The sequence below is a fragment of the Pristis pectinata genome, chromosome 23 (assembly GCF_009764475.1).
Source record: "Pristis pectinata isolate sPriPec2 chromosome 23, sPriPec2.1.pri, whole genome shotgun sequence".
Classification (NCBI taxonomy): domain Eukaryota; kingdom Metazoa; phylum Chordata; class Chondrichthyes; order Rhinopristiformes; family Pristidae; genus Pristis; species Pristis pectinata.
The window spans coordinates 28,745,816-28,771,088 of record NC_067427.1 but is presented as its reverse complement, the minus strand read 5'-3'; the positions used below and the strand labels follow the sequence as shown (position 1 = coordinate 28,771,088).

Genomic DNA, 25,273 nt, shown 5'->3' with positions numbered 1-25,273 from the left:
CATGTGCCTAAAAGCTTCTTAAACGCCACTAAAGTATCTCCTTCCACCACCACCTATAGTAGTCCGTTCCAGGAACCTTCCACCCTCTAAAAAACACTTACCCCACACATCTCCTTTAAAAGTTTTCCCTGTCACCTTAAATGCATGTCCTCTGATACTTGGCATGTCTATCCTGTGAGAAAGATTCTGACTGTCTATCTATGCCCTTCATATCATATAAACTTCTATCAGGTCTCCTCTCAGCCACTGACGCTCCTGAGAGAACCTAACCTCTCCCGATAGCTCTAATCCAGGCAGCATCCCGGTAAACATTTTGTGCACCCTTTCCAAAGCCTACATATACTTCCTGTAATGGGACAACCAAAATCGCAAACAATACTCCCAAACCAAAGTTTGGCCTAACCAAAGTTTTATATAGTTGTAACTTGCCTTGTTTACTCCTATACTCAGCACCTCAACCAAGTGTGCCATGCCCCTTCTTTACCACCCTATCTACTTAGAAGACGTGCAAGCTCCACATAGGCAGCACTGGAGGTCAGGATTGAACCTGCATCTCTGGAGCGGTGATACAGCAGCTCTACCTGCCGTGCTTCTCCACAGCTCCGCTGTCGATGTAAATCACTATTATGAGGAGAGCATTAGAATTAAATGGAAACTGTGGTTGGTGTACTGGATGGTAAAATTTGTTTTAAATGGTTTCTGGTTTCCACATTTTAATATTTCCCTGAACAGATATGCAATTGATGGCTGTAAACTGTTTTTGTCAACTCACACGAGGAAGAAGTGGGTACAGCACAGCTCTCAGTAACTCTTTCGTCTCTCCTCTCTCATTGGTTTCTGCCTCTGCACTTCTAATGGCACCAGGTCTGACTAGATCAGTTGCATTCCTCCCTCTGTGTGAGGCTTTTGTGTTCAAGCTAGGCTCTAGAAATCTTCAGGAACCCGGCCAATTCTAACAACCCAAGTAAGAGTGGCAGAGTGGCGCAGCCAGTAGAGCTGCTGCCTCACAGCGCCAGAGACGCGGGTTCAATCCTGACCTCTGCTGCTGTCTGCAGACAGTTTGCACATTCTCCCTGTGACTGCGTGGGTTCCCACCCCCCTCACCCCACCAGACGCTCTTGCTTCCAAAATGGGATTAATGTAGGAATAGTATAAATAGTCAGCATGGACTCAGTGGGCCGAAGGGCCTGTTTCCTTGCTGTATCTCTCTATGAGGAGGTGATCACTTTGCAATGGACAACCCCAGACTCTTAAAAGGTTAGGAAAGGGAAGTAAAAACAGCAGAGGGGAGATGGGGTGTTCTGGCAAGGTTCAATGAGGAAAATGTTAAATTCCACCTGGGAAACTAAGCGTGGCCAATTCTGTGAATAATTGATTCAAGTCTCAGGAAAATAATCACACCATTTGAAGGTTAGAACTCTTACGGAGGGGTAACTTTAACTCAGCTCCACAGGATTGGGTGTTATACCTCAGGGTGGAGCTGGGTGTAAAACCAGCATTGAACTAGACCCCCACAACTTCGCAGAGAATGAGTTCAGGTAAAACTTCCCTCCCTCCCACCCAAGTGACAGACTTGTCCAATGTAACCCAGCGCAAGAGATACCTCTTTCATTTAAGTGATGCTCTCAGGTTTCAAAGGAATAATGCACCAGGGGAATGTATGGGCACAAAAAGACCTTTTGTGTCTGTGTGCTTGTCTGTACGTCAGACATGCCTGTGGGAGTGTTATGTCCGGGACTTCAGAGGGAAGCATGCAAGTGTTTTCAAGGACAGGCAACTCTCCTCATTCTGGGTAGGAGGCAGCTTCTGCGCAGTCCAGCATCAACATCCCAAACTGTGGGACAATTCCTGACGGGACACCATCGGGAAGGGAAGCTTGGCTTGGATGAGAAGGTCTGCTGAGCTATTAGTGGCAATCAAAGAACGTGAGTATCTCTTAAGTTTGCCTGTTAAACAAAGGCTTTACTTGGGAAAATATTTATCCTGTAAACATATTTGGTTTTCAGAGAAACAGAGGAAACACCTGTTCTAGTGCAGATTCACTGCACTGCTTGTAGATTAAGTGGCTAATGTGCTTTATCAGATTCCCCCTAGTATGATCATCTCAACAACGAGGGTAACAGCATTCCAAATTAGTTCTGGACCCTCTTGGAATTATTAATCTCCCACATTCTAGCAAAAAAAAATAAACTGTGCCATTGAAGAAAAATGTTTCACTTATTCTCTGTTAAGCAGTCTTATTTATTAGTTCTAAATATTGTAGACGGGTTGAAAATGGTTGCAGCACACTGGCAATATGATGGGACCTCTAGACAAGCAGGTTGGTAGGTTAATCACCTACTGTAAATAGACCTCAGTGTGAGGGGTAGAATCTGGGGTGGGGGGAGGCAGGAGGGAGTTGATGGGAATGTGGGGAGAATAAAATGGGATTCATAGAGGGTCAATTAATCAAGTGCTCAGCGGTCACTGCAGACTCAGTGTGCCAAAGGGGTTGCTTCTGTGCTGTCTGATTCTATGACTCAGAATTACCAACCCCACATCAGGTCCTCAACAATAGATGGAAATCTGAAATCAACACAGAAAACGCTGGAAACACTCGGCAGTTCAGGCAGCATCTGTGGAAAGAGAAACAGGGTTAACCTGAAGTATTAACTAGGTTTCTTGTTCTACAGACACTGCCTGACGTGTTAAGTGTTTCCAGCATTTTCTGTTTTTACATCAGCGATAGGTGTTGAGTGCAGTTGTTTAGTTTGCTCAAAGAACGGAGCAATCAACAATAACAAACTGCATTTATGTGGCACCTTTCGACACAGTAAAATGCCTGGGGAGAGGAATTGATTGGGCGAGTTCCTTGGACTGGAAATGGCAGCAGGATTGAATGCGGCAGATGTTTGAAGGAGTAACATTTTCTTTGAATCTATTATTTGGCCGGGAGTCACAGGGTAGTTTTTTTTGGGACATATAGAAGTTTTTTTTATTCCAAAATAAACTTTATTCATCATAAAAAACAAACTATATACAACAATAAAACAGTGCAAACCTTTACATTTGTGTACAGATCAATCATTAGTATTACCTTTTTATATATTAAAAAAACCCACAGTACCGATGCCACACGTGTGGCTCCCTGGGGTGCTACCCCAATCCCATATTTACAATATTTAAGGGACTTCCTTGTCTGACCCCACCCCTCCCTCTCCTGTGGCAGAAGAACCCTAAAATGTCATCCTTCCCCACCGAGCCCTTGCGTTGGCTGCACCCAGCTTCAGTGCGTCCCTCAGCACGTACTCCTGCAGCCTGGAATGTGCCAGCCGGCAGCATTCCCCTACGGACATCTCACAGTGGTGGGAGACCAACAAGTTTCGGGCAGCCCAAAGGGCGTCTTTCACCGAGTTGATGACCTTCCAGCAGGAGTTGATGTCCGTCTCTGTGTGTGTCCCCGGGAACAGCCTGTAGATCAGAGAATCTTCTGCTACGCAGCTGCTGGGGATGAAATGTGACAAGGACCCTTGCGTCTTTCGCCACACCCTCCTCGCAAACCCACAGGGTCTCAGGGTAGTTGTCCCAGGTTAGCTCTTGTTGGTCAGAGCGCTCTTGAGTTCATGTTCAAATCTGTGTCCGACATAATGTCTAAACTGGCACTTCAATGTAATGGTGAGGGAGTGCTGCTCTGTTACATGGAACATAGAACAGTACAGCACAGGAACAGGCACTGCGGCCCTGTCTGCACTGAACACGATGCCAAATTAAACTAAATTGCTTCTGCCTGCACATGATCTATATCCCTCCATTCCCTGCATGTTCATGTGTCTATATGAACGCCACTATTGTATCTGCTTCCACCAGTATCCCTGGCAGCCTGTTCCAGGTAACTACCACTCCATGTAAAAAAAAACACCCCACATATCCCCTTTAAATGTTCCCCCTCTCACCTTAAACGCATGTCCTCTCGTATCTGACATTTCTACCCTGGGAACAAGATTCTGACTGTCTACCCTGTCTATGCCTCTCATAATTTTATAAACTTCTATCAGGTCTCCCCTCAGCCTCTGATGCTCCAGGGAGAACAACCCAAGTTTGTCCAACCTCTCCTTATAGCTCATACACTCTAATCCAGGCAGCATCCTGGTAAACCTCTTCTGTACCCTCTCCAAAGCCTTCACATCCTTCCTGTAATGGGGTGACCAGAATCGCATGGAATACTCCAAGTGCAGTGTAACCAAAGTTTTATACAGCTGCAATGTGGCTTTCTTACTCTTATACTCAATGCCCCAGTGAAGACAAGCATGCCATACACCTTCTTTACTGCCCTATCTACTTGCATAGCCACTTTCAGGGAGCTATGGACTTGGACCCCAAGATCCCTCTGTGCATCAGTGCTGTTTAGGGTCCTGATATCAACTGTATACTTTCCTTGCACATTTGACCTCACAAAGTGCAACATCTCACTCTTGCTTAGATTAAACTCCATCTGCCATTTCTCTGCCCATATCCGTAACTGATCTGTATCCTGCTGTATCCTTTGACAGCCCTCTACACTCTCCACAGCTCCACCAATCTTTGTGTTGTCTGCAAACTTACTAACCTGCCCATCTACATTTTCATCCAAGTCATTGATATATATCACAGACAACAGAGGCCCCAGCACCAGTCCCCGTGGAACACCACTGGTCACAGACCCCCAGCCAGAATAACACCTCCACTACTAGCCAGTTCTGATTCCAGAGGAGGTCCCGTCTTTCACAAGGGGCATTAAACCAAAGCTCTGATTACTCTCTTGGGTGGATGGAAAAGATTTCATGGCAGTGTGTTTCAGTGTGTTGACTAATGCTTATCCTTCAACCAACGTTCCCAAACAGCCCAGCATTTCACCGGTGTGACTTTACAGTGTGGGCATTGAGTTCATTTCATACATTTCATACATTGAAACAATGACCACTCATACACAACTCCCTCAGTGTCTTGGGGAATTCCAAATCATGCAAGATGCTACTGTTCTTCCCCTCTCCTCCTTTATACACACAGCCCGATATCCTCAGGATGATACCCAGTATAATTCCCTGTGCAGTATATGAAGAATTTCTTGTTTAGATACAGGATCTGTTTCTTGGTTTTCTATCATTTTAGCACCACATGGGCAAATGTAACAACCTTGTTGTTATGTTTAGTTCTTTGGGTGGTAGTGGAAAGGAATTCATTCTATTTGCACCACAATTACGATTGTGAAATGGTGAATTTCCCTCCACAAAGTCACAAATAGGAGCAGAAGTAGGCCACTCAGTCACTCAAGTCTGTCCCATCAAACCCCTGGCCTCAACTGTTCCTCATAGAGCTTCCTTCCCCGACCTTTCAAAGACTATCTCCATCCACGTTAACCACCTCCAATGATCGGGCCTCCACAGCTCTGCAGTGGAGGACTCCAGGATTCTCTGCTCTCTGTGAGGAAGCATGTCTACATACCTCAGCTTTAAATGAACTTCATAAATATAGACCGGGTAGGGTAGAGCGCAGGTAACTTTTCCCCATATCAGAGGCAGACAAAACAAGAGGATGTAGGTTTAGGATAAGGGGGAAGAGATTCAGAGGGGATGTGAGGGAGACCTTCTTCACCCAGAAGGTACCTGGAATGCACTGCCTGAGAGCATGGTTGAAGCTGGGTCACTGACAGCATTTAAGGAGTCTCTTGACGGGCACTTGGATCACTGAGGCATAGAGGGCAGTGGACCAAGTGCTGGGTGGCGGGGTTAATGTGGAAGGGTGTCCACTGGTCAGCGTGGACGTGGTGAGCCAGGTGGCCTGTTGCTATGCTGCACGTCTCTATGACTGTATGAAGAGATGTCCCCTTGTTTGAGACTCTTGCGCCAGTTAAAACCTCTCACCGTTTGCCCTCTCATGCTCTCTACGATCGTGTTGGATATTCCGTTTGGCTTTTCCTTCCTGCCAGCAACAATACACAGAGTGAGGCAAGAAGCTCAGTGGTCAGAACCCTTTCTGCAGTGACGTCCCACTGTGACTCCGAGGTATACCTGAGCATCACTCTGTCACTCCTCAGAATGACAAGCCTGTCATAGATTCGTAGAATTATTCAGCACGGAAACAGGCCCTTCAGCCCAACTCGTCCGTGCTGACCAAGGTACCTTTCCACGCTCGTGGAGACACCAGATGTTGGAATTTGGAGCTAAAAACAAACCGTTGGTGAAACCCAGCAGGTCAGGCAGCATCTGTGGAGGCAGAGGGATGGTCGACGTTTCTGGTTGGGACCCTGCACCAGTACTGAGAGGGTAGAAGGAAGATAGGCAGTATAAAGGGATGGGGGGGGGGGATGAGGCAGGGGCTGGTTGGTGATAGGCGGAACACGGTGAGCTGGGGGATGATAGGCAGATGGAGCCAAGGGGGGGTGGGGGGGGGTGAATGAAGCGTGGAGACAGAGGCTGGTGGGTGCAAGTTGGAAACACATGAGGGAAGAGAATAACTAGCAGACGGAGCCAGGTTGTGAGGGGGGACAGGGAAGGTAGAGACGGGCTGGACGGTGATAGGTGGAACCAGATACGGGAGGGATGATGGGGAGCCAAGGGAGAGGAAACCCTTGGGTGTGCGGGTTAACAGGCAGGTGGGGGAGGGTGGAAAAGGTGAGAGGCGGGAGAGAGAACTAAGGTGGACCAATAGGAATGGGAAAAGAACGCCCGGGGCGAGGCTTACCTCAAGTTGGAAAATTCAATGCTCCCACCGTTGGGCTGGAGCTACCCAAGTAGAATGTGAGATGCCGTTCTTCTGGTTTGTGTTTGGTTTCACCATGGAGAAGACCGACGGGTCGATGTGGGGATGGGGAGGGAAGTTTCAATTACTGCAACCTATCTACGTGAATCCCATTTTCCTGCAGTTGGCCCATGTCCCTCTAAACCTTTCCCATCCATCTACCTGTCCAAATGTCTTTTAAATATTGTAATTGTAGCCGCCTCTACCACTTCGTCTGGCAGCTGGTTCCATATCCCCACCACCCCCTGTGTGAAAAACTTGCCCCATGCCGTCTGGCCTTAGACTCCCCTACCCTGAGAGAGCCACTGTGACTATTGACGCTATCTACGCCCCTCATGATTTTATAAACCTCTATAAGGTCACCCCTCAGCCTCTTTCACCCCAAGAACAACAGTCCCAGCCTATCCAGTCTCCCCTTCTAACTCAGGCCCTCCAGCCCTGGCAACATTCTTGTGAATCCTTTCTGCAGCCTCTCTGGCGTCACCACATCCGTCCTGTAGTGTGGCGACCAGAACTGCACTCAATACGCCTAACCGATAATTCGTACAACTGCGACACGATGTCCCAATTCCTATACACAGTGCTTCTGACACTGAAGGCGAGCATCCCACATGCCTTCTTCACCACTCTGTCTAACTGTGACACCACTTTCAGGGAACTGTCTACTTATACCCTGTCTGGCTGTTCAACAACACTGCCATTCACCGTGTATGTCCTGGTCTGGTTTAACTTCCCAAAATGCCTCACTTCACACTTGTCTGAGCTAAACTCCATCTGCCATTCCTTTGCCCATTTTCCCAGTTGATCCACATCCTGATGTTACCTTCGACAACTTTCTTCACTGTCCACTATACCACCAATTTTGGTGTCACCGCAAACTCACTAATCACTCCCCCTGCATTCTCTTCCAAATCATTAATATACTTGATGAACAACAAAGGAGCCAGCACTGATCCCTGCAGCACACCGCAGGTTACAGGTCTCCAGTCTGAGCAACCTCCCCCCACCCCACCCTCCACCTCCTATCACCAAGCCAATTTTGTATCCTATCCTCAGCCAGCGTTTGACCCCATTCTGTTCATAGTCACTCAGCACAGAAACAGGCTCCTCAGTCCACCCAGTCTGTGTTGACCATCACACAACCATTCGCATGAATCCCAGTTTACTCTCCCCACATTCCTGTCGATGGTCCCAGATCCTACCTCCACACCAAGGGCAACTTACAGCGGTCAGTTACCCTACCAACACTCACATCTTTGGGAGCAGTGTAATACCCCTTCACTTGCACTTTGAGCAATCCTCATAGAAATCTTCAACATGAAAATTCAACTTGGCATTAAGGTCAGGGAAGATGAAAGTTTTTGGTCATAAAGTTACTAGCAACACAATGTCTCCTATACACTGATGGTTCACCTGGATGGCTCACTACCTGGCCACCTGATCATCCTCCAGAGATAGAACACAGAACAGTACAGCACAGGAACAGGCCCTTCGGCCCACAATGTGGTGTTGAACCAATTGCATTAGTAATAAAATGCCCAACTAAACTAATCCGTCTTCCTACACAATGTCCAGACAGCCACCACTCTGTGTAAAACAAAACTTGCCCTGCACATCTCCTTTGAACTTACTCCCTTTCAACTTAAATGCATGCCCTCTGGTATTAGATATTTGAACCCTGGGGAAAAGATATTGGCTCTCATAATCTTATAAACCTCTATCAGATTTCCCCTCAGCCTCCGCCACTCCAGAGAGAACAACCCAAGTTTGTCCAACCTCTCCTCATAGCCCATGCCCTCTAATCCAGGCAGCATCCTAGTAAACCTCTTTTGCACCCTCTCCAAAGCCTCATCCTTCCTATAATGGGGCACCAGATAGCCCAGGATGAGCGCTGCAAAATAGAAGCTGGTTTCTACGTGGACCTTTGAGCAAAAACCCTGGCTGTGGACCAATTTGAGGAAATCACACAGCAGCGATATGTGAAGTAGCTTCAGGGTGGATGGTGAGGGCAGGTAATGTTAGAAGCAGAAGGTGATTCAGAATGTGCATTAGCCAAGGAAACAGCATCATCTGACATACGATAGTTGATAAGTTTAGTTACTTAGTAAGCAGTGTTTCCCTGTTGTGGTAGGTACTACCGAGACATTATGCCCCCTTGAAACTACTGGATTCCAGCCACAGCTGCACACTGAAAGTTAGCAAATTTACTCTCTATAATCATCCATTGGGGGAGGATTTCCTGATCTCTCACCATCTTGTTAGAAGATCCCAGGGAGTCCTGCAGATGCCCCGGCAGACCCTGGGTCCTATCAGCCCGTGGCTCATTCTCCCACCACCTCCCCCCCCCCACCATACTGCATATCTTCCTTCTACACTCTCAGTCCTGATGCAGTGTCCCAACCAGAAACATCAACCATCCTTCTGCCTCCACAGATGCTGCCTGACCTGCTGGGTTCCTCCATTAACACGTCCACTGTTTCCCCAGGAGCTTCCAGCCGTCAGCTTGGCCGCAGCATGCAAATAAAAGATCGGCATTTCCGACCAAACCGTCAGTCAGTGCAGTTCGCATGGCGGTGAACCTCCTGGTCGCATGTGCTGCTCCTCCAGTACAGCACCATGTTACAGATGCTGTACGGCTGGTGAAAGGCTGCTCACGTTCAGTGGAGGAGACTGCAGAGGATGATCTCGTGCAGTGTAGAACTGCATCACCTTGGCATGGGTGGCAACAGTCCAGGCTAACAGGACTCTGGTGGGCTCAGATCACAGATGTTGAGGGAAGATAGCATATTGATTCTCAGTGGGCCCATCGCCACGTCCCCAGGGAGACACCTCTGCATCCATGACATGTATTGCGTGAGGGGTGGCAGTCTGGGTTTGAATGTCAGTAAGTGGACCCAACAGGGCAGCAACCAGAGCCCTTGGGTGTTGTGGGGGCCGTGGAATCTGTGGAGGATAGCAGACACAAGAACACAGGAGCAGGAGGAAGCCACTTGGCCCCTCAAGCCTGCCCTACCATTCAGTATGGCTGATCTGTGCTGGTCTCTTCTGTGCCAATTCCCCAATAACCCTCAATTCGTCAATCTGTCAAATATTTATCTATTGCCACCTTAAATATATCTAACAATCTGGCCTCCACCACCCTCGGGAATTCCAGAGATTCACCATCCTCTGAGAGAAGAAATTTTTACGTAACTCAATTTTAAATGCCCAGCGCTAATTTTGTTACTGTGTCCCCTTGATCATTGACTCTCCCGCTATTGGAAACATCTCAACCTCCACCCTGTCAAGCCCCCAAGGGATCTTATTTGTCTAAATAAGGTCGCCCCCTTGTTCTTTTAAACTCCAAGGAATACAGAGCCAAACTGTCCAGCCTCACTTGGTACGACAACCCTCGCTTCCCAGGAATTAGTCTGACGAATTCCCTTTGGATTGCTTTCAAAGCTACAACATCCTTTTTTAGGTAAGAAGACCAAAACTATGCACAGTACTCCAGGTGTGGCCTCACAGACTCCCTGTACCACTGGAATAAAATCTCCCTGTCCTTAAACTCCATCCCCTTCACAATAATGGCCAAAATGCCACTTGTCTTCTTAACTACTTGTTGGACCTGCCCACTAACTTTTAATGATTCAGGCACTAGAACACCCAGATCCCTCTGAACTTCACTCATTTGCAGCCACTTAGATAATAATCCATCTTTTGATTCCTCTTACCGCAGTGCTTGACCTTACAGTTCCCCACATTAAATGCCAGTTGCTGGGTTTTAACCCGATCACTCAATCTACATCCTGTTGCAGAATCACAATGTCCTCATCATAATATGCCCTTCCGCCTATTTTCCTGTCACCGGCAAACTAAGAAACCTTGCATTCATTCCCATCTCCAGGCCATTAATGACAAGTGCATCCTTGCTTAAGGAGTTTTGAGGGATCAAGGAACCACAGTGTGCAAGTCCAAGGATCCCCGAAGGTGGCGGCAGACGGTGGTGAAGAAGGTGTGTGGGATACTTGTCTCCATTAGCCAGAGGCTAGAGTACAAGAGCAGGGAGGTTATGGGACAACTTTCTAAATCATTGGTTAGCTGCAGCTGGAGCACTGTGTGCAGTTCTGGTCAGGACACTCGAGGAAGGATGTGATTGTGCTGGAGAGGGTGCAGAGGAGATTCACTGGGATGTTACCTGGGATTGAGCGTTTCAGTAATGAAGAGAGACAGAGACGTTTAGCACGCAGGAGGCTGAGGGGACCTGGCAGAATTATGAAGGGCAAATATAGAGGAGGTGATAGGAAACCTTTCCCTGTGGCAGAGGTGTCTAAAACTCTTTAAGGTAGGTGGCAGAGGGGATCTAAGGAAGAGGGTGGTGTAATCTGGAGCGCACGGCCTGACGGGGTGGTGGAGGCAGACACTCTCACAACAACTAGGAAGTATCTGGATGAGCAGTTGAATCAGCAAAGTACAGGAGGCGACGGACCGAGTGCCGGTACATGGCAGTCAGTACAGGCAGGGAGGGCCGAAGGGCCTGTTTCTGTTCTCTGTGACCCTGTGAATCTATGACTCTGTGATGGAAACAGAGGAGGAGAAAGGGGTGGAGAAAGCACAGCATCCTTGGACGGTTGCCAGACTCTCCTTAACACACAGTTCCATGCAAAACGTGCAGCTGATTTGCCTGCCTCTGCTTGAGGTTCTGACCGATGGCTCCCTGTTTCATTTGATTATCAAATGTCTTTTACTTCACTGTGCCCATTGTGTCAGATCCAGATCAAACTCAGCAACCTGCACCATTTGGCTGTCTGTTGTCTGCATTCAGATGAAGGCACCTGCGTATGAGTTGGATCAGTGAAGCTCCAGCAAGTGCGATATGTTACCTGAGTTATCCCAGGTTTGGTCCCAGGAGTGTGCATAAGATAAGATAAGACAAGATAAGATAAGATAAGATATCTTTATCAGTCACATGTACATCGAAACACACAGTGTAATACAACTTTTGCGTAGAGTGTGCTGGGGGCAGCCCGCAAGTGTCGCCACGCTTCCGGCACCAACATAGCATGCCCACAACTGTATGTCCATTCAGACAGACCCTGGGGTAATACATGAGGGTTGCCAAATCTGACTGGAGAAGTTTTTAATTACATCAATCGCTCCACACGATATGGATTCATGTGACATTTACCCATGGTTTGTAAATGTCACAGACGTTCTTTTTTGTTTCCAAAACACTCCAAGGCCTTTGACATCCTCACATCTGTGACAAATTCTGGTATACGATGACTTGGAGGTATCCATTCTCCTCCTCTTGCATGAACCCAATTTTAGTTACTCCAGTGCAGTTACCTTAACCTGCCTTATGCCCAGGAACGCCCTGCTAATCCTTTCCATCTCTCTTAAAGCCCTCGTTCAAACCTATTGCTTTGATTGACCTTTTGACCGCCTGTCCTAAGACATGTCTCAGATCGATTTTGTCTGAACGCTTTCCTGCAAAGTCATTTTATTAGTTAAATATTGCAATATAGTTTCTAAAAGCCGGATCACAGAAATAAACCATGAGTAACGTCAAAGGAATGGGAAGAGCTTAGTGCTGAAGGAACAGAGGGTGGTATATTGTGGCAGGACTGGGTAAGAGACCAGCACTGGAGGAGCACAGTGATCTCAGAGAGAAGTAGGCCTGGGGGTAAGTTCCAGAGGTAGGGAGGGACAAAAACATGGGTGGAGTAGAAAAGAAGAATTTTAATATTGAGGCTGTGGTTAACAAGGAGTCATTGTAGCTCAGTTCAGAAACAGGACTAGAACTTTGAATGAGGTCAGTGTGTGGAAGGTGGGAAGGTGGCCAGGTAAACATTCCTGGCAACAATGGAGAGTTTGATCAGAAAGTGAACTGAGGCAGGGTCAGGGAAAAGTGGAATTGGCGGCCTTGGTGATGGAGAAGACCTCGGGTTGGAAACTCAGTCTAGACGACACCGAGGTTGCAGACCGTCTGGTTTGGCTGCAGACGGTGGGCGAGGAGAGGGATGGAATCTGGGAATAGAGAATGAAATTTGAGGTGCACGCCATAATAAGCAGCGGGAAAATCATGGAATTGTTCTGCTGTAGAACGAGACCATTCAGTCCATCGTCAACGCTAGCTTGGAGTAAGAGCCATCATCTCAGCGCCCTTTCCCCGATCTTTTTCCTAGAGACCAGCAAATTATTTTCCTTCAAAACCATGATTTACCTCACCCAGCAGAAGGCTATCACATCTCCATTCAGTCTTACATAGAACAGTACAGCAGAGTATGGGCCCTTCAGCCCACAATGTTGTGCCGACCTATATGAACACCTATTCCATGATCAATCTAACCCTTCCCTCCTACACAGTCAATAACTCTTCATTTTTCTTACTTCCATGTGCCTGTCTAAGAGCCTTTTAAATATCCCTGTTTCATCAGCCTCCACAACCACCCCCAGGCACCAACCAATCTCTGTGTAAAGAACCTACCTCTAACATCTCCCCTGAACATTCCTCCTCTGACCTTAATCTGATGTCCTCTGGTATTTGCTATTGCTGCCCTGGGGAAAAGGTGCTGGCTGTCCACTCTATCTATGCTCCTCATAATCTTATACACCTCTATCAAGTCGCCTCTCATTCTGTGTGGCTCCAAAGAGAAAAACCCTAGTTCATTCAACATTTCCTCATAAGACATGTTCTCTAATCCAGGCAGCATCCTGGTAATTCTAATCTGCACCCTCTCTAAGGCTTCCACATGCTTCATATAATGAACCAAACACAATACTCTAAGTGTGGTCTAACCAGAGTTTTATAGAGCTGCAACATTACCTCGCAGCTCTTGAACTCAGTCCTCCAACTAATGAAGGCCAGCACACCATATGCCTTCTTAACCACCCTATCAACTTGTACAGCAACTTTAAGGGATCTATGGACTTGAACTCCAAGGTCCCTCTGTTCCTCCACACTGCTCAGAATCCTGCTGTTAACCTTGTACCCTCCCTTCGTTCTTCCAAAATGTATCACTTCACACTTCTCCGGATTGAACTCCATCTGCCATTTCTCTGTTCAACTCTGCATCCTGTCTATATCCTGTTGTAACCTATGACAACCTTCTACACTATCCACAACCCCTCCAACCTTCATGTCATCCACAAACCTACCAATCCATCCTTCCACTTCCTCAACCAAGTCATTTATAAAAATCACAAAGAGCAGAGGTCCCAGAACAGATCCCTGAGGAACACCACTAGTCACCAACCTCCAAGCAGAATATTCTCCATCTACTATCACCTTCTGCCATCTGTGGGCAAGCCAATTCCGAATCCATGAAGCCAAGTCTCCATGGATCCTATGCCTCATGACTTTCTGTATGAGTCTACCATGGGGAACCTTGTCAAATGCCTTTGGGATAAGAAGACCAAGCTTAGCTTCTGCCTAACCCTGAAGCTGAAATCTATGATGCACTCTTCCTTGGCTTTATACTTCATTACAACCTGCCATTGTTGCCTAGAAATATTAACACCATAATTCCAACAAACTCTGGGTGTTATTGAATAGACTGCCAAATGCAACGTTTAGTTATACATCTTTAGTAGTTGCTTTTCAAAACCTACATGAATGTTTTGGTCCCTGATGGATTTGGGAGTTTGCTTTTATGGCTAATACCTACAGAACACAATTAAATCTCAGTTGTCAGGATCAAAACTATTGACTAAAGCAAGAGGTGGGTTTTAAAGAGTGTCTTATGAAGGAGAATCCAGAACTTGGGGCACAGGCAGCTGAGACAATAGAAAACCTGGTAAATCGTAGGTTTAATCGTATATAATGTTTCCATGATTTCTGTTCTTCAGTCATACAAGCCGTAGTCATCCATATTACTAGTACATAAAATGCACCTTTTTGAATAATTCAAAAGAGTATTTGGATAACAATGCATTGAACAGCATTTGATCCCTCTGTCCGCTGTAACTTTTAAGATCTCTTTATTAGTCGCACGTACATGGAAACACACAGTGAAATGCATCTTTTTGCATAGAGTATTCTGGGGGCAGCCCGCAAGTGTCGCCACACCTCCGGCGCCAACATAGCATGCCCACAACTTCCTAACCTGTACGTCTTTGGAATGTGGGAGGAAACTGGAGCACCCGGAGGAAACCCATGCAGACACAGGGAGAATGTACAAACTCCGGCATTAGCTAGATGAGTTCAATAAATTTACTTTTTCTGAAGCAATCCAGAGATCTAGACTAATGATCTGGAGATGAGAATTTAAATTCTATCTTGGCAGCTGGGGAATTTAAGGTCAATTAATTAAATAAACCCGGCATTAAGGATAATAATAGTTGTGGTTATTTAAAAACCCACCTGGATTTCTAATGTCTGACAGGCAAGCAAACCTGTGGTTCTTACCTGGGTCGGCCTGCACCTGACTCCAGAGTCACAGCAACGTGGCCTGCTCTTAACTGCCCCTGACGTGCTGGCAAACCCTGCAGTTCAAGGGCAAATAGGGATTGGCAGTCGGTGTTGGCCCACTTCTCATTCAATAGATAAAGGAATTCTTTTGGTACCTGAGTTATATGCACACACTTTTAGTTTTATAACTAATGCATCCTCTTTGAGGAGAAACTATTTTTGGTTTGAAAGGTAACATTATGTGCCACTCCAAAGTTACCTGGAAATATGTAAAATTTAGTCTTTAAAAGTCAAACAATTTTTGGGGAGGATCGGATTCCCCGCCGGTCGGTGAATTGTCTCCCTCAGCGCTCTCTCCTCATTTCGCACCTTCTAAATTTTGCAACTCACCTGGCAGGTGAGGGGTTTATGGTGAACGGCCACTCACCGACTAAAGTGCCCCCGACGTAAACTGGAAGCAACTGCAAGGAAGAATGGGGAGGAGTATATAAATTCATTGGTTAAGTGACGTAATTTTGAAGCAAGTGAAGAAGTGAGTTGTTGCCTGTTCTGGCTACAAGCATTCCCGGGAATTTGGTCACAGAACATTCTGATCAAGTGCCACCTGATCGCTCCTCATCTCCACAGCCCATTGCCCAGTTCCCCTGTTCTCTCCATTGTCTCAGCTGTTCTTGCTGTCCACACACATTGCACACTGCCTCTCTCTACAGATAGAGATATACAGCACGGAAACAGGCCCTCTGAGCCTGTACTTACTATCAAGAACCCTTTTACACTCATCCTGTTCTAACCCATTTAATGGCCCCCCAGTCTCAGCAACTCTCTGCCCTCCCAAATTCTCACCTATCACTGTCCTATACAGGAGGGGCAATTTGCAGTGACTATTTAACCTACAAAACTGCACGTCTTTGGAATATGGGAGAAACTGGAGCATCTGGGAAAGCCCACCCAGTCATGGGGAGAAGGTGCAAACTCCACAGAGACAGCACCAGAGGTCAGAGTTGAACCTGGGTCAAACCTACCACCCATGTACACTACCAGCACTCAATCTGTTCCCTCCACTCACATCACACGCTCTATCCATTAGTTCAGACTGCTCTATCTTAGAAAATAGAACATAGAACAGTACAACACAAGAACAGGCACACAATGTCTGTGCCAGACACGATGCTGAATTAAATTAAATCTCTTTTGTCTCTACACGATCCATATCCCTCCATCCCTGCATATTCATGTGTCTATTTAAATGCTTTTTAAACCCCTCTATCGTATCTGATCCCACCACTACCCCTGGCAGTTCACTCCAGGCACCCACGACTCTCTGTGTAAAAAAACTTCCCCTGCACGTCTCATTTAAACTTCCCCCCCCCACCTTAAATGTCCCTGAGTATTTGACATTTCTACCCTGTCTATGCCTCTCATAATTTTATAAACTTCTATCAGGTCTCCCCTCAGCCTCCGATGCTCCAGGGAGAACAACCCAAGTTTGTCCAGCTTCTTCTTATAGCTCATGCCCTCTAATCCAGGCACCATCCTGGTAAACCTCTTCCATACCCTTTCCAAAACATCCACATTCTCCCTACAATGGGGTTACCAGAATTACACACAATAATCTTAAGTGCGGCCTAACCAAAGTTTTATACAGCCGCAATCTTACTCAACACTCACTCATGATGAATAAATACGACTGCAGAGCATTTGTAAATGTTCATTCTCAGTGGTGATGTCAGTGATGATGCTGCCATTTAATGTGAAGCCTTCTTCTTAAACCATTGGTAGAACTTCCATGCTGACAGCTCCCTTGCTGGATCTTTTGAAGGAGCAATGTTGATCTGGGACTGTAGTTACATAGAGGGCAACGGGAACTGCTGGAAACACTGAGCAGGTCAGGCAGTGTCTGTGGAGAGAGAAACAGAGCAAAAGTTTCAGGCTGATGATCCTTCATCAGAACAGATAATCTTTCTGTTTCTTCCTCCACAGACGCTGCCTGACCTGCTGAGTATCTCCAACATTTCTTGTAATTATTGCGAATAGGCAAAATCAGATAAGGACAGGAGTTTCATTCCTGAGATGTGAACAAGCTGTGAGGTTACAACACTGACAGCCTCTTGTCTAAGTACAGAAACAACTATTCCTAGATGTTTCTAAACCAGATTTCAAATTCACAAACAGTCCAGAGCGGATGCACTCCATTCTCTAGATTAATAGACCAACCTCTTGACAAGATAATGACTATACCATGACAGAAAACTTTATAGAGTGGGGAGGAATGGCAGGTTGGTGAAAAAGGTGACCAGTTCTTTCCTGAGTGATTGTTTTGTGAATTTCTATCTCAAGCATGTCTGAAGAGAAGGACTGTGACTTGGAGTGTGCCATCTGCTTCAGTATTTACAACAATGTCTTCAGGGCCCCCAAGCTGTTGGTCTGCGGTCACACCTTCTGCCTCGAGTGCTTGGCCCGAATGAACATGAAGTCACACGTGGCTGAAGCCATCCAGTGCCCCATCTGTCGCAGACTGACCATCGTGCCCAAGGAGGGCCTGCCTAAACTGGGCAATGACTCCAATGTCCTGTCCTGCCTGCCCGAGACAATGCAGAGGATCCACAGCATTCACTTCAATCGGGGCAAAGGCCAGCTTTTCGTGAAGAAGGGGCCAGGGTCCCAGAAGAAGAAGGTGAAGAACAAAGTCTTTGCCAGCTCAGTGAGTCAGAGCCTGGATGTGGGTCGTCCCTTGGAACCAGACAATCGAAGGGAGCAAAGACAGAGCTGCTGGTGTTGCGTTCACAAGTCCTATGTGACCATCATCACTGTTATCCTGGTGACTCTGAGCGTCCTCATCAGTTCTGTCTGGGTGTTTGTGGTCCATTAGCACCAAGTACCTGCACCAGTATCGGCAGCAGTGGCTAATGCATCAAACTGAGCAGAACTAGAACTTCAAGGAACTTAAGATGCATGGTGAAGGATTTTCACACTGACATTTATCAACTTGGCTTCTCATTTTACGTAACATCTATATGTAAATCTGTATTTGGTTCTATCTATGAAACTCCATCAACCTTCTCTCGTTTTAATTATAGCCTTATTAAATGGAAGCTGATAGGCTCCAATTTGCCCTTGTGTGCTGACCTCATCCAGAGTGATTTCTACACTTTGTTTTCTGGTTATTTAAATTCTTCTTCTCGGACGAGGATAACTCTTCCCTTGCAGGGGTATGGAAAGTGGTACTTTCTCACAGGATGTAGTGATTGACGGAGTAGTGTCCGATATATATTAGCACTCAACACAATAAGTGTCAACAGGGATTAGTGTTCAATGTAAGGAAGTATCCAACAGAAATTTAATGAATTTAATAAGTAGTAAACTGCATCATAGAGTTAAATGCAAAATAACGCCCAGGTTGTTTCCAAACTAATGTTCTGCCCTATTTCCAAGTGCCCTCCGACCTAAGTTGATGTCCAATGTGATGTCGTGTCCAACAGAATGTGTGTAACTTCAGGTAATGTCCAACATAAAATGCAGTGGTGTCAAAGATACAAAATTATTCCACATGATGTTGGGTCCAATACAGAAATGGTGGTGAAGAGCATCAAATATTGTCCAGCTTATGGCACAGCTCAACATGACGCTGATCCCAGCATGAATTAGAGCATAACAGCCAGTCCACCATAATGTGCCAACCAACACAAACTCCTTTCCAGCATAAACCAGTACTCAGCGGAGGAACATGACGTCCAGCATGAATTACCATCTGACAATGTGATCCCCACGTGAATTATCTCCAAGATGAATTATTGTTCAATACAAGCATAACCACATGTTTTATTGTCCATAAGGACACAAGGATTGGGAGCAGGAGCAGGCCATCCAGCCCTTTGAGCCTGCGCCACCACTTAACACGATCCTGGCTGATCTTTGACCTCAGCACCATCTTCCTGCACCATCCACATATTCACTGATTCTCTTAATATTCCAAAATCTATCAGCTTCTGTTTTTAATGAACTCAATGACTGAATCGCCAGGCTAGAGAATTCCAAAGATTCACTGCTCTCTGAGTGTAGAAGTCTCTCCTCATCTTAGTCATCGAGTCATACAGCATGGAAACAGGCCCTTCGGCCCAACTCATCCGTGCTAACCAAGATGCTCATCTAAGCTAGTCCCATTCGCCCACATTTGACCCACATCCCTCTAAACCTTTCCTTTCCATGTACCTGTCCAAATGTATTTTAAATGTTGTTATTGTACCTGCCTCAACCACTTCCTCTGGCAGCTCATTCCACATACAGACCACCCTCCGGGTGAAAAAGTTCCTATTAAACCTCTCCCCTCTCACCTTAAACCTATGCCCTCTGGTTCTTGATTCCCCAACCCTGGGAAAAAGACTGAGTGCATTCACCCTATCTATGCCCCTCATGATTTTACACACCTCCATAAGATCACCCCTCATTCTCCTATGATCCAAGGAATAAAGTCCTATCTTGCCCAACCTCTCCCTATAACTCAGCCCCTCGAGTCCTGGCAACATCGTCGTAAATTTTTTCTAGTCCTCAATGGTCTATCCCATATTCTGAGATTGTAACTGCTGGTTTAAGACCCTCCATCCAGGGAAGCACCTCCTTGCATCCAGCTTGTCAAGCTTCATAAGTTTCAATGAGATCTTCTATCATTTTCCTGTACCCCAGAGAATACAGGCCTAATCTACTTAATCTCTCTGTCCCTGGAACCAGCCTAATGAATCATCCCTGTACTCTACGGGCAAGCATGTTCCTTCTTAGTAAGGAAACCAGAACTGTGAACAATTATCCAGGTGTGAGCTTACCAGGGCATGATATGGTTGCACTTAAAACATCTTTAATCTTGTCCTCGAATCCTCTCATGGTAAAGGCCAACATATCACTTCCCCTCCTAATCTCTTTTCTGCATCCACATCTTGCTTTCAGTAACTTGTGTACAAGGTCTCCCAGGTATTTTTGAACATCAATATTGTCCAACCTACCACCACTTAAAAAATACTCTGTGCACCAAAGTGGACACCTTCACATTTCCAAATTATATGCCAACATGGGTAAAGCAGTACTTGTAATATTGGCCAAAACAAATATATCCGGCACGTGTTAATGCCTAAGATGAATTATTGTCCAATACAATCATAATAAATGTGTTATTGTCCAACATATTGTCGAACTGGTTTCAAGTGCCACTGTGGCCCAGCATCACTTACACAACATGAACTATTGTTGAACATGAATTATTGTCAAGAATTAATTATTGTCCAAAGTGAATTATTATCCAATAAAATGTTGTGTCTGATCTGAGTTATTATCCAACACAATGTTGTATCCGATGTCAGCTACTGGGTTGGATTTCCCTGAGAAATGCCAGCAGCTCCGTGTGAATCCCAGAACAGCCTGGGATCCTGTTGACTGTGACCCAGTGTACGTGATGTGGGGGGGGGGGTGTATTCTCACAGTAGACCTGTGGGTAACTCAGGGGAAACAGGAGGAGGAGGCCATGATGATGATGGCTGACCTTTTACCTCAGCATCGTTTTCCTGCACAAACTGATTCCTTTGATTCCTTTAAATAACTCAAAATCTATCGCTCCCTGCATTGAACATATCAAACAACCAAGCCCCTTGGGCAGAGAATTTCAAGGGTTCATTACACTCTGGGGGAAAAAATTTCTTCTCATCTCTGTCCCGAGTGGCTGACTCCTTATTTTAAGCTGTGACTCCGGTTCTAGACACATCAGCCTGTGGAAATATCAACCCCTCATCTACTCAGACTAGCCCTGCAAGAATTTTGTATGTTTTAATGAGATCACCTAAACTGTACAGGCACAAAGTGCTGAAATCCTCCTTATATGACAAATCCACCATCCCAAGATTCTTGCCCCCACCCCTTCCCCTCACCTCTTTATACTGGCTATCTCCCCTCTACCCTTACAGTCCAAATGAAGGGTCTTGACCCAAAACGTTGACTGTCCATTTCCCTCCACAGATGCTGCCTGACCCGTTGAGTTCCTCCAGCAGCCTTTTTTTTGTTCCAGATCCCAGCATCTGCCATCTTGTGTGCCTCCATCCCAAGATTCAATCTGATGGACCTTTTCTGCACTCCCTCCATCACAAGTGCATCTTCCTTAGGCAGAGAAACCATACCCGACATAACATTCTAGATATGGTCTCACCAGGGTCGATATAGTTGTAGCAAGATGTATCTACTCTTCTGCTCAAACCCTCTCGTAATAAAGGTGAATGTACCAAAAGCCAATGTATTAGTTGCTTGTACCTGCATAACTTTCAAAGATTGGTGTACAAGGGCACACACTTTTAATTCCCTGACCATTTAAAAATACTCCACGTTTCTCTTTTATCTACCAAGGTGAATGATCTCATAGAACATAGAACAGTACAGCACAGAACAGGCCCTTCAGCCCACAATGTTGTGCCGACATAGCTAATCCCTCCTACCTACAGAATGCCCATATCTCTCTATTTTCCTCTCATTCATGTGCCCATCCAAGCCCCTCTTAAAAGCCCCCAATGAATTTGCCTCCACCACCCTATCAGGCAACGCATTCCAGGCATCCACCACTCTCTCAGTAAAAAACATATCCCTCATGTCTGTTCTGAACCTACCCCCCTCACCTTAAATGCATGCCCTCTGGTATTGGATCACTCAATAATGGGAAAAAGATATTGCTTGTCCACCCTATCTATGCCCCTCATAATTTTATACACTTCCACCAGATCACCCCTCAGCCTCTGCCACTCCAGAGAAAAGAGCCTAAGTCTCATACTCCTCCTCAATTATATTCCACCTGCCACATCCTTGCCCATGCACTTGACCTGTCCATATCTGCCTGCAGCCTTTCCCCTCCCTCTTTCCAGCCCATCTGTCACTCAGCTTTGCATCATCAGCAAACTTGGAGAGATTACTCTTGATCATTGAAATAAATTGGATTAGTTCGTTGGAGCATGGTTAAATAGGTTCAGGGAAAATATTACCTAATATAAAGTCAGTCAAGATATTGTGATCAGGGAGGTAAGTATATAAGGAAAGGAAGATCAGAAGGATGTTGAGATTGCATTCTTTAATTTTACAGATTAAACAAATGCTTTTCACTGTATCCCAGTACATGTGGCAATAATAAACCAATTCCAATTCCAATTCAACTCTGAACAGCATCAAGAGTATTAGAGTCATAGAGCAATATAGCAAGGATACAGGCCATTTGTCCCAACCAGTCCATGCTGACCACATTGTCCAGCCAGTTAGTCCCAATTCCCTGCATTCGGCCCATAACCCTCCAAGCCCCGCCCCTCCGTGTACCTATCCAAGTGCTTCTTAAATGATACCATTGTACCTGCCTCAACCACTTCCTCTGGCAGCTCGTTCCACATACTCACCACCTTCTGCATGATAAAGTTGCCCCTCAGGTCTGTTATGGACTCAGTGAACATCCCTTTAAGATAGAGTTAGTTTTTGTGTGTGTGTGTGTGTGTGTGTGTGTGTGTGTGTGTGTGTGTGTGTGTGTGTGTGTGTGTGTGTGTGTGTGTGTGTGTGTGGGTGTGTGTGTGTATGTGGTGGGGGGGCGTGCTTATGTCAACAGAAGATAAAGGACGTAATGACATTGTTGAAGAAGTCAGTCGAAGTCGGAGAGAGAGAGAGAGAAAAGGGAGAGAGACACCAGCCTGCTAGTTTCTCTGTCGATGGAAGAGAAACAATAACTGTGTCTGCCATTGAAATCCATGTATGGAAATTGGAAGTAATCCGGTGGAGTTCACTTTGTTGCTGACCTGTAGAAGGAAACAGGTATTTGTGTGGACGACCACGATTCGGATGCTTTTCGGGGTGAGGAACTCACTACCAAGTCAACACTGAGGTGTTTGGGTTCCATCGTGGAACATTTGAATTTCGTAATTATTCTCTCTATGTTCTCTACATCTACGTTTTATCTTCAGACAACGGTGGTTGTTGAAGAATCCTTTGCTCATGTTTCACTTTATGGCTTGCGGAACTGAACTTTAAGAACCATTCCTGCACTTGGAGTTTGGAACTCTGCCACACACACACGAAGAGTTTAGTTTTCAGGGTTAATGTTCAAGGTTTAACATTTTTTAATTCTAACATACTAACATTTTTACTTTTATTTTTCGTATTATCATAAGTAGTGATTAATAAAATAGTTTCTAACACTGAATCATGACTCAGTGTGTTTCTTTTGTTGCTGGTTCGTAACAGGTCACATTTAAATCTTTCCCCTCTCACCCTAAACCTATGCCCCTTAGTTTTGGACTCCCCCACCCTTGAGAAAAGACTGTTACCATCCAGCTTATTGTTAGTTAGACAAGATATCTTTATTAGTCACATGTACAGCGAAAAACACAGCGAAATGCATCTTTTTGCGTAAAGTGTTCTGGGGGCAGCCCACAAGTGTCACCACGCTTCCGGCGCCAACATAGCATGCCCACAACTTCCTAACCCATACGCCTTTGGAATGTGGGAGGAAACCGGAGCACCCAGAGGAAACCCACACGGACACGGGGAGAATGTACAAACTCCTTACAGACAGCGGCGGGAATTAAACCCGGGTCACTGGCGCTGTAATAGCGTTACGCTAACCACTACACTACCGTGCCTGATAGTACCACATGTGGTCCAGTCCATTCTGACTGGCAATATTGTTATTTTCTTCTGTCCTTTAAACATTTAATTTGATGACATAGATCCTTCTGACCCAGGACCAGTATTAACCCTATATGGGAGTAGCTTTGCTCCACTAGTGACCTCTACGGGTCATGGTTTGACTCAGTTCACAGCCCATATGATTCCTTTTTGTCCTTTGACGACTCCCTTTCACCTTAACTTCTGCAACCTCTTCTGGCAATTGTCCTGCTGCTAACAATTTCTGTATTACATTTATCTGTCGAATCCTAGTCCCTGCGAAGTCTGTGAATCCCATTCTTGCTGAGATCATAAGATGTTATGCACTAGTCTGGGAGCTTAACCTACTGCAATGTATATGTTTAAACTTCAATCTTTCCAATACTATAATGCCTCTGAAAGAGCTGCAAGTTCTGCCACTTTCAGAAGAATATCCAGTTAAAATCAAACGACTTGAACAAAAGAGCCATCAGCAGGAGTCAGACGTCACAATAACTCTTTTACACTGTTTGGCTACCTTCCCTCTCGACTTAGTCATGATGCAGGGTTTTGACTCAAAGTGTTGACAGTCCCTTTCCCCCACAGATGATGCTTGACCCACTGAGTTCCTCCAGTAGATTCTTTGTTGCTGGGGCAGATCAGCCATGATCACATTCAATGGTGGGGCAGGTTTGAGGGGCCGAGTGGCCTCCTCCTGCTCCTATTTTCTTGTGTTCTGATGTTCTCTCCTCATGCAACAAGCCGGCCATCCCAGGAATGAACCTGGTTGACCCTCACTACACTCCCTCTATCACAATATTTCAGATGCAATCTAATCAATGTTGCCCATCATTGAAGCAAAATACCTCTACTCTTGTACTCAAATTCTCTGGCAATGAAAGCCAACATACTATGGAGTTTCAGTGATTTATATACAGGGACACCCAGTCCCCTCTGAACCCAACACCTATCGGTCTCTCAAGCATGAGTGCTTTTCATAAAGTCATGACTCTGCCCAACATTCTTATTTTCTAAGTCACCTGTTACCACTTCCTTAATAACAGATCCCTACTACTAATGCCAGAGTAACTGGCCTATAGCTTCTTGTACTTAGTCTCCCTCCTTGTGGGTTTACATTTGCTACCATCCAATCTATCACAACTGCTCAAGAATCTCTGGGATTTTGGAAGATGACAAGCAGTGCATCTACTATCACCATCGCCGCCTCTTTCAGAAACTCAGGATTCAGGTCATGGCAACGTCATGAGTTTCAGTCCCACTAATTTCTCCGATACTGTTAGTTTTTTTGCATTCCTCACTTAGTTTCTGTTGTTATTTCTGTTGTCACGAACCAGCAACAAAAGAAACACACTGAGCATGATTTAGTGTTAAAAACTATTTTATTAATCACTACTTATGATAATACGTAAAATAAAAGTAAAAATGTTAGTATGTTAGAATTCAAAAATGTTAAACCTCGAA

General features: G+C 45.7%; 1 protein-coding gene across 1 annotated transcript; it reads left to right on the top strand.

Moving 5' to 3' along the window:
• The first annotated feature begins 1,707 nt into the window (after positions 1-1,707).
• On the top strand, positions 1,708-18,017 carry rnf224 (ring finger protein 224). The gene is made up of 2 exons (XM_052037481.1): positions 1,708-1,925; positions 17,486-18,017. The coding sequence occupies exon 2, from the start codon at positions 17,487-17,489 to the stop codon at positions 18,015-18,017; it is 531 nt and encodes a 176-aa protein (XP_051893441.1). The 5' UTR covers positions 1,708-1,925; position 17,486.
• The last annotated feature ends 7,256 nt before the right edge of the window (positions 18,018-25,273 follow it).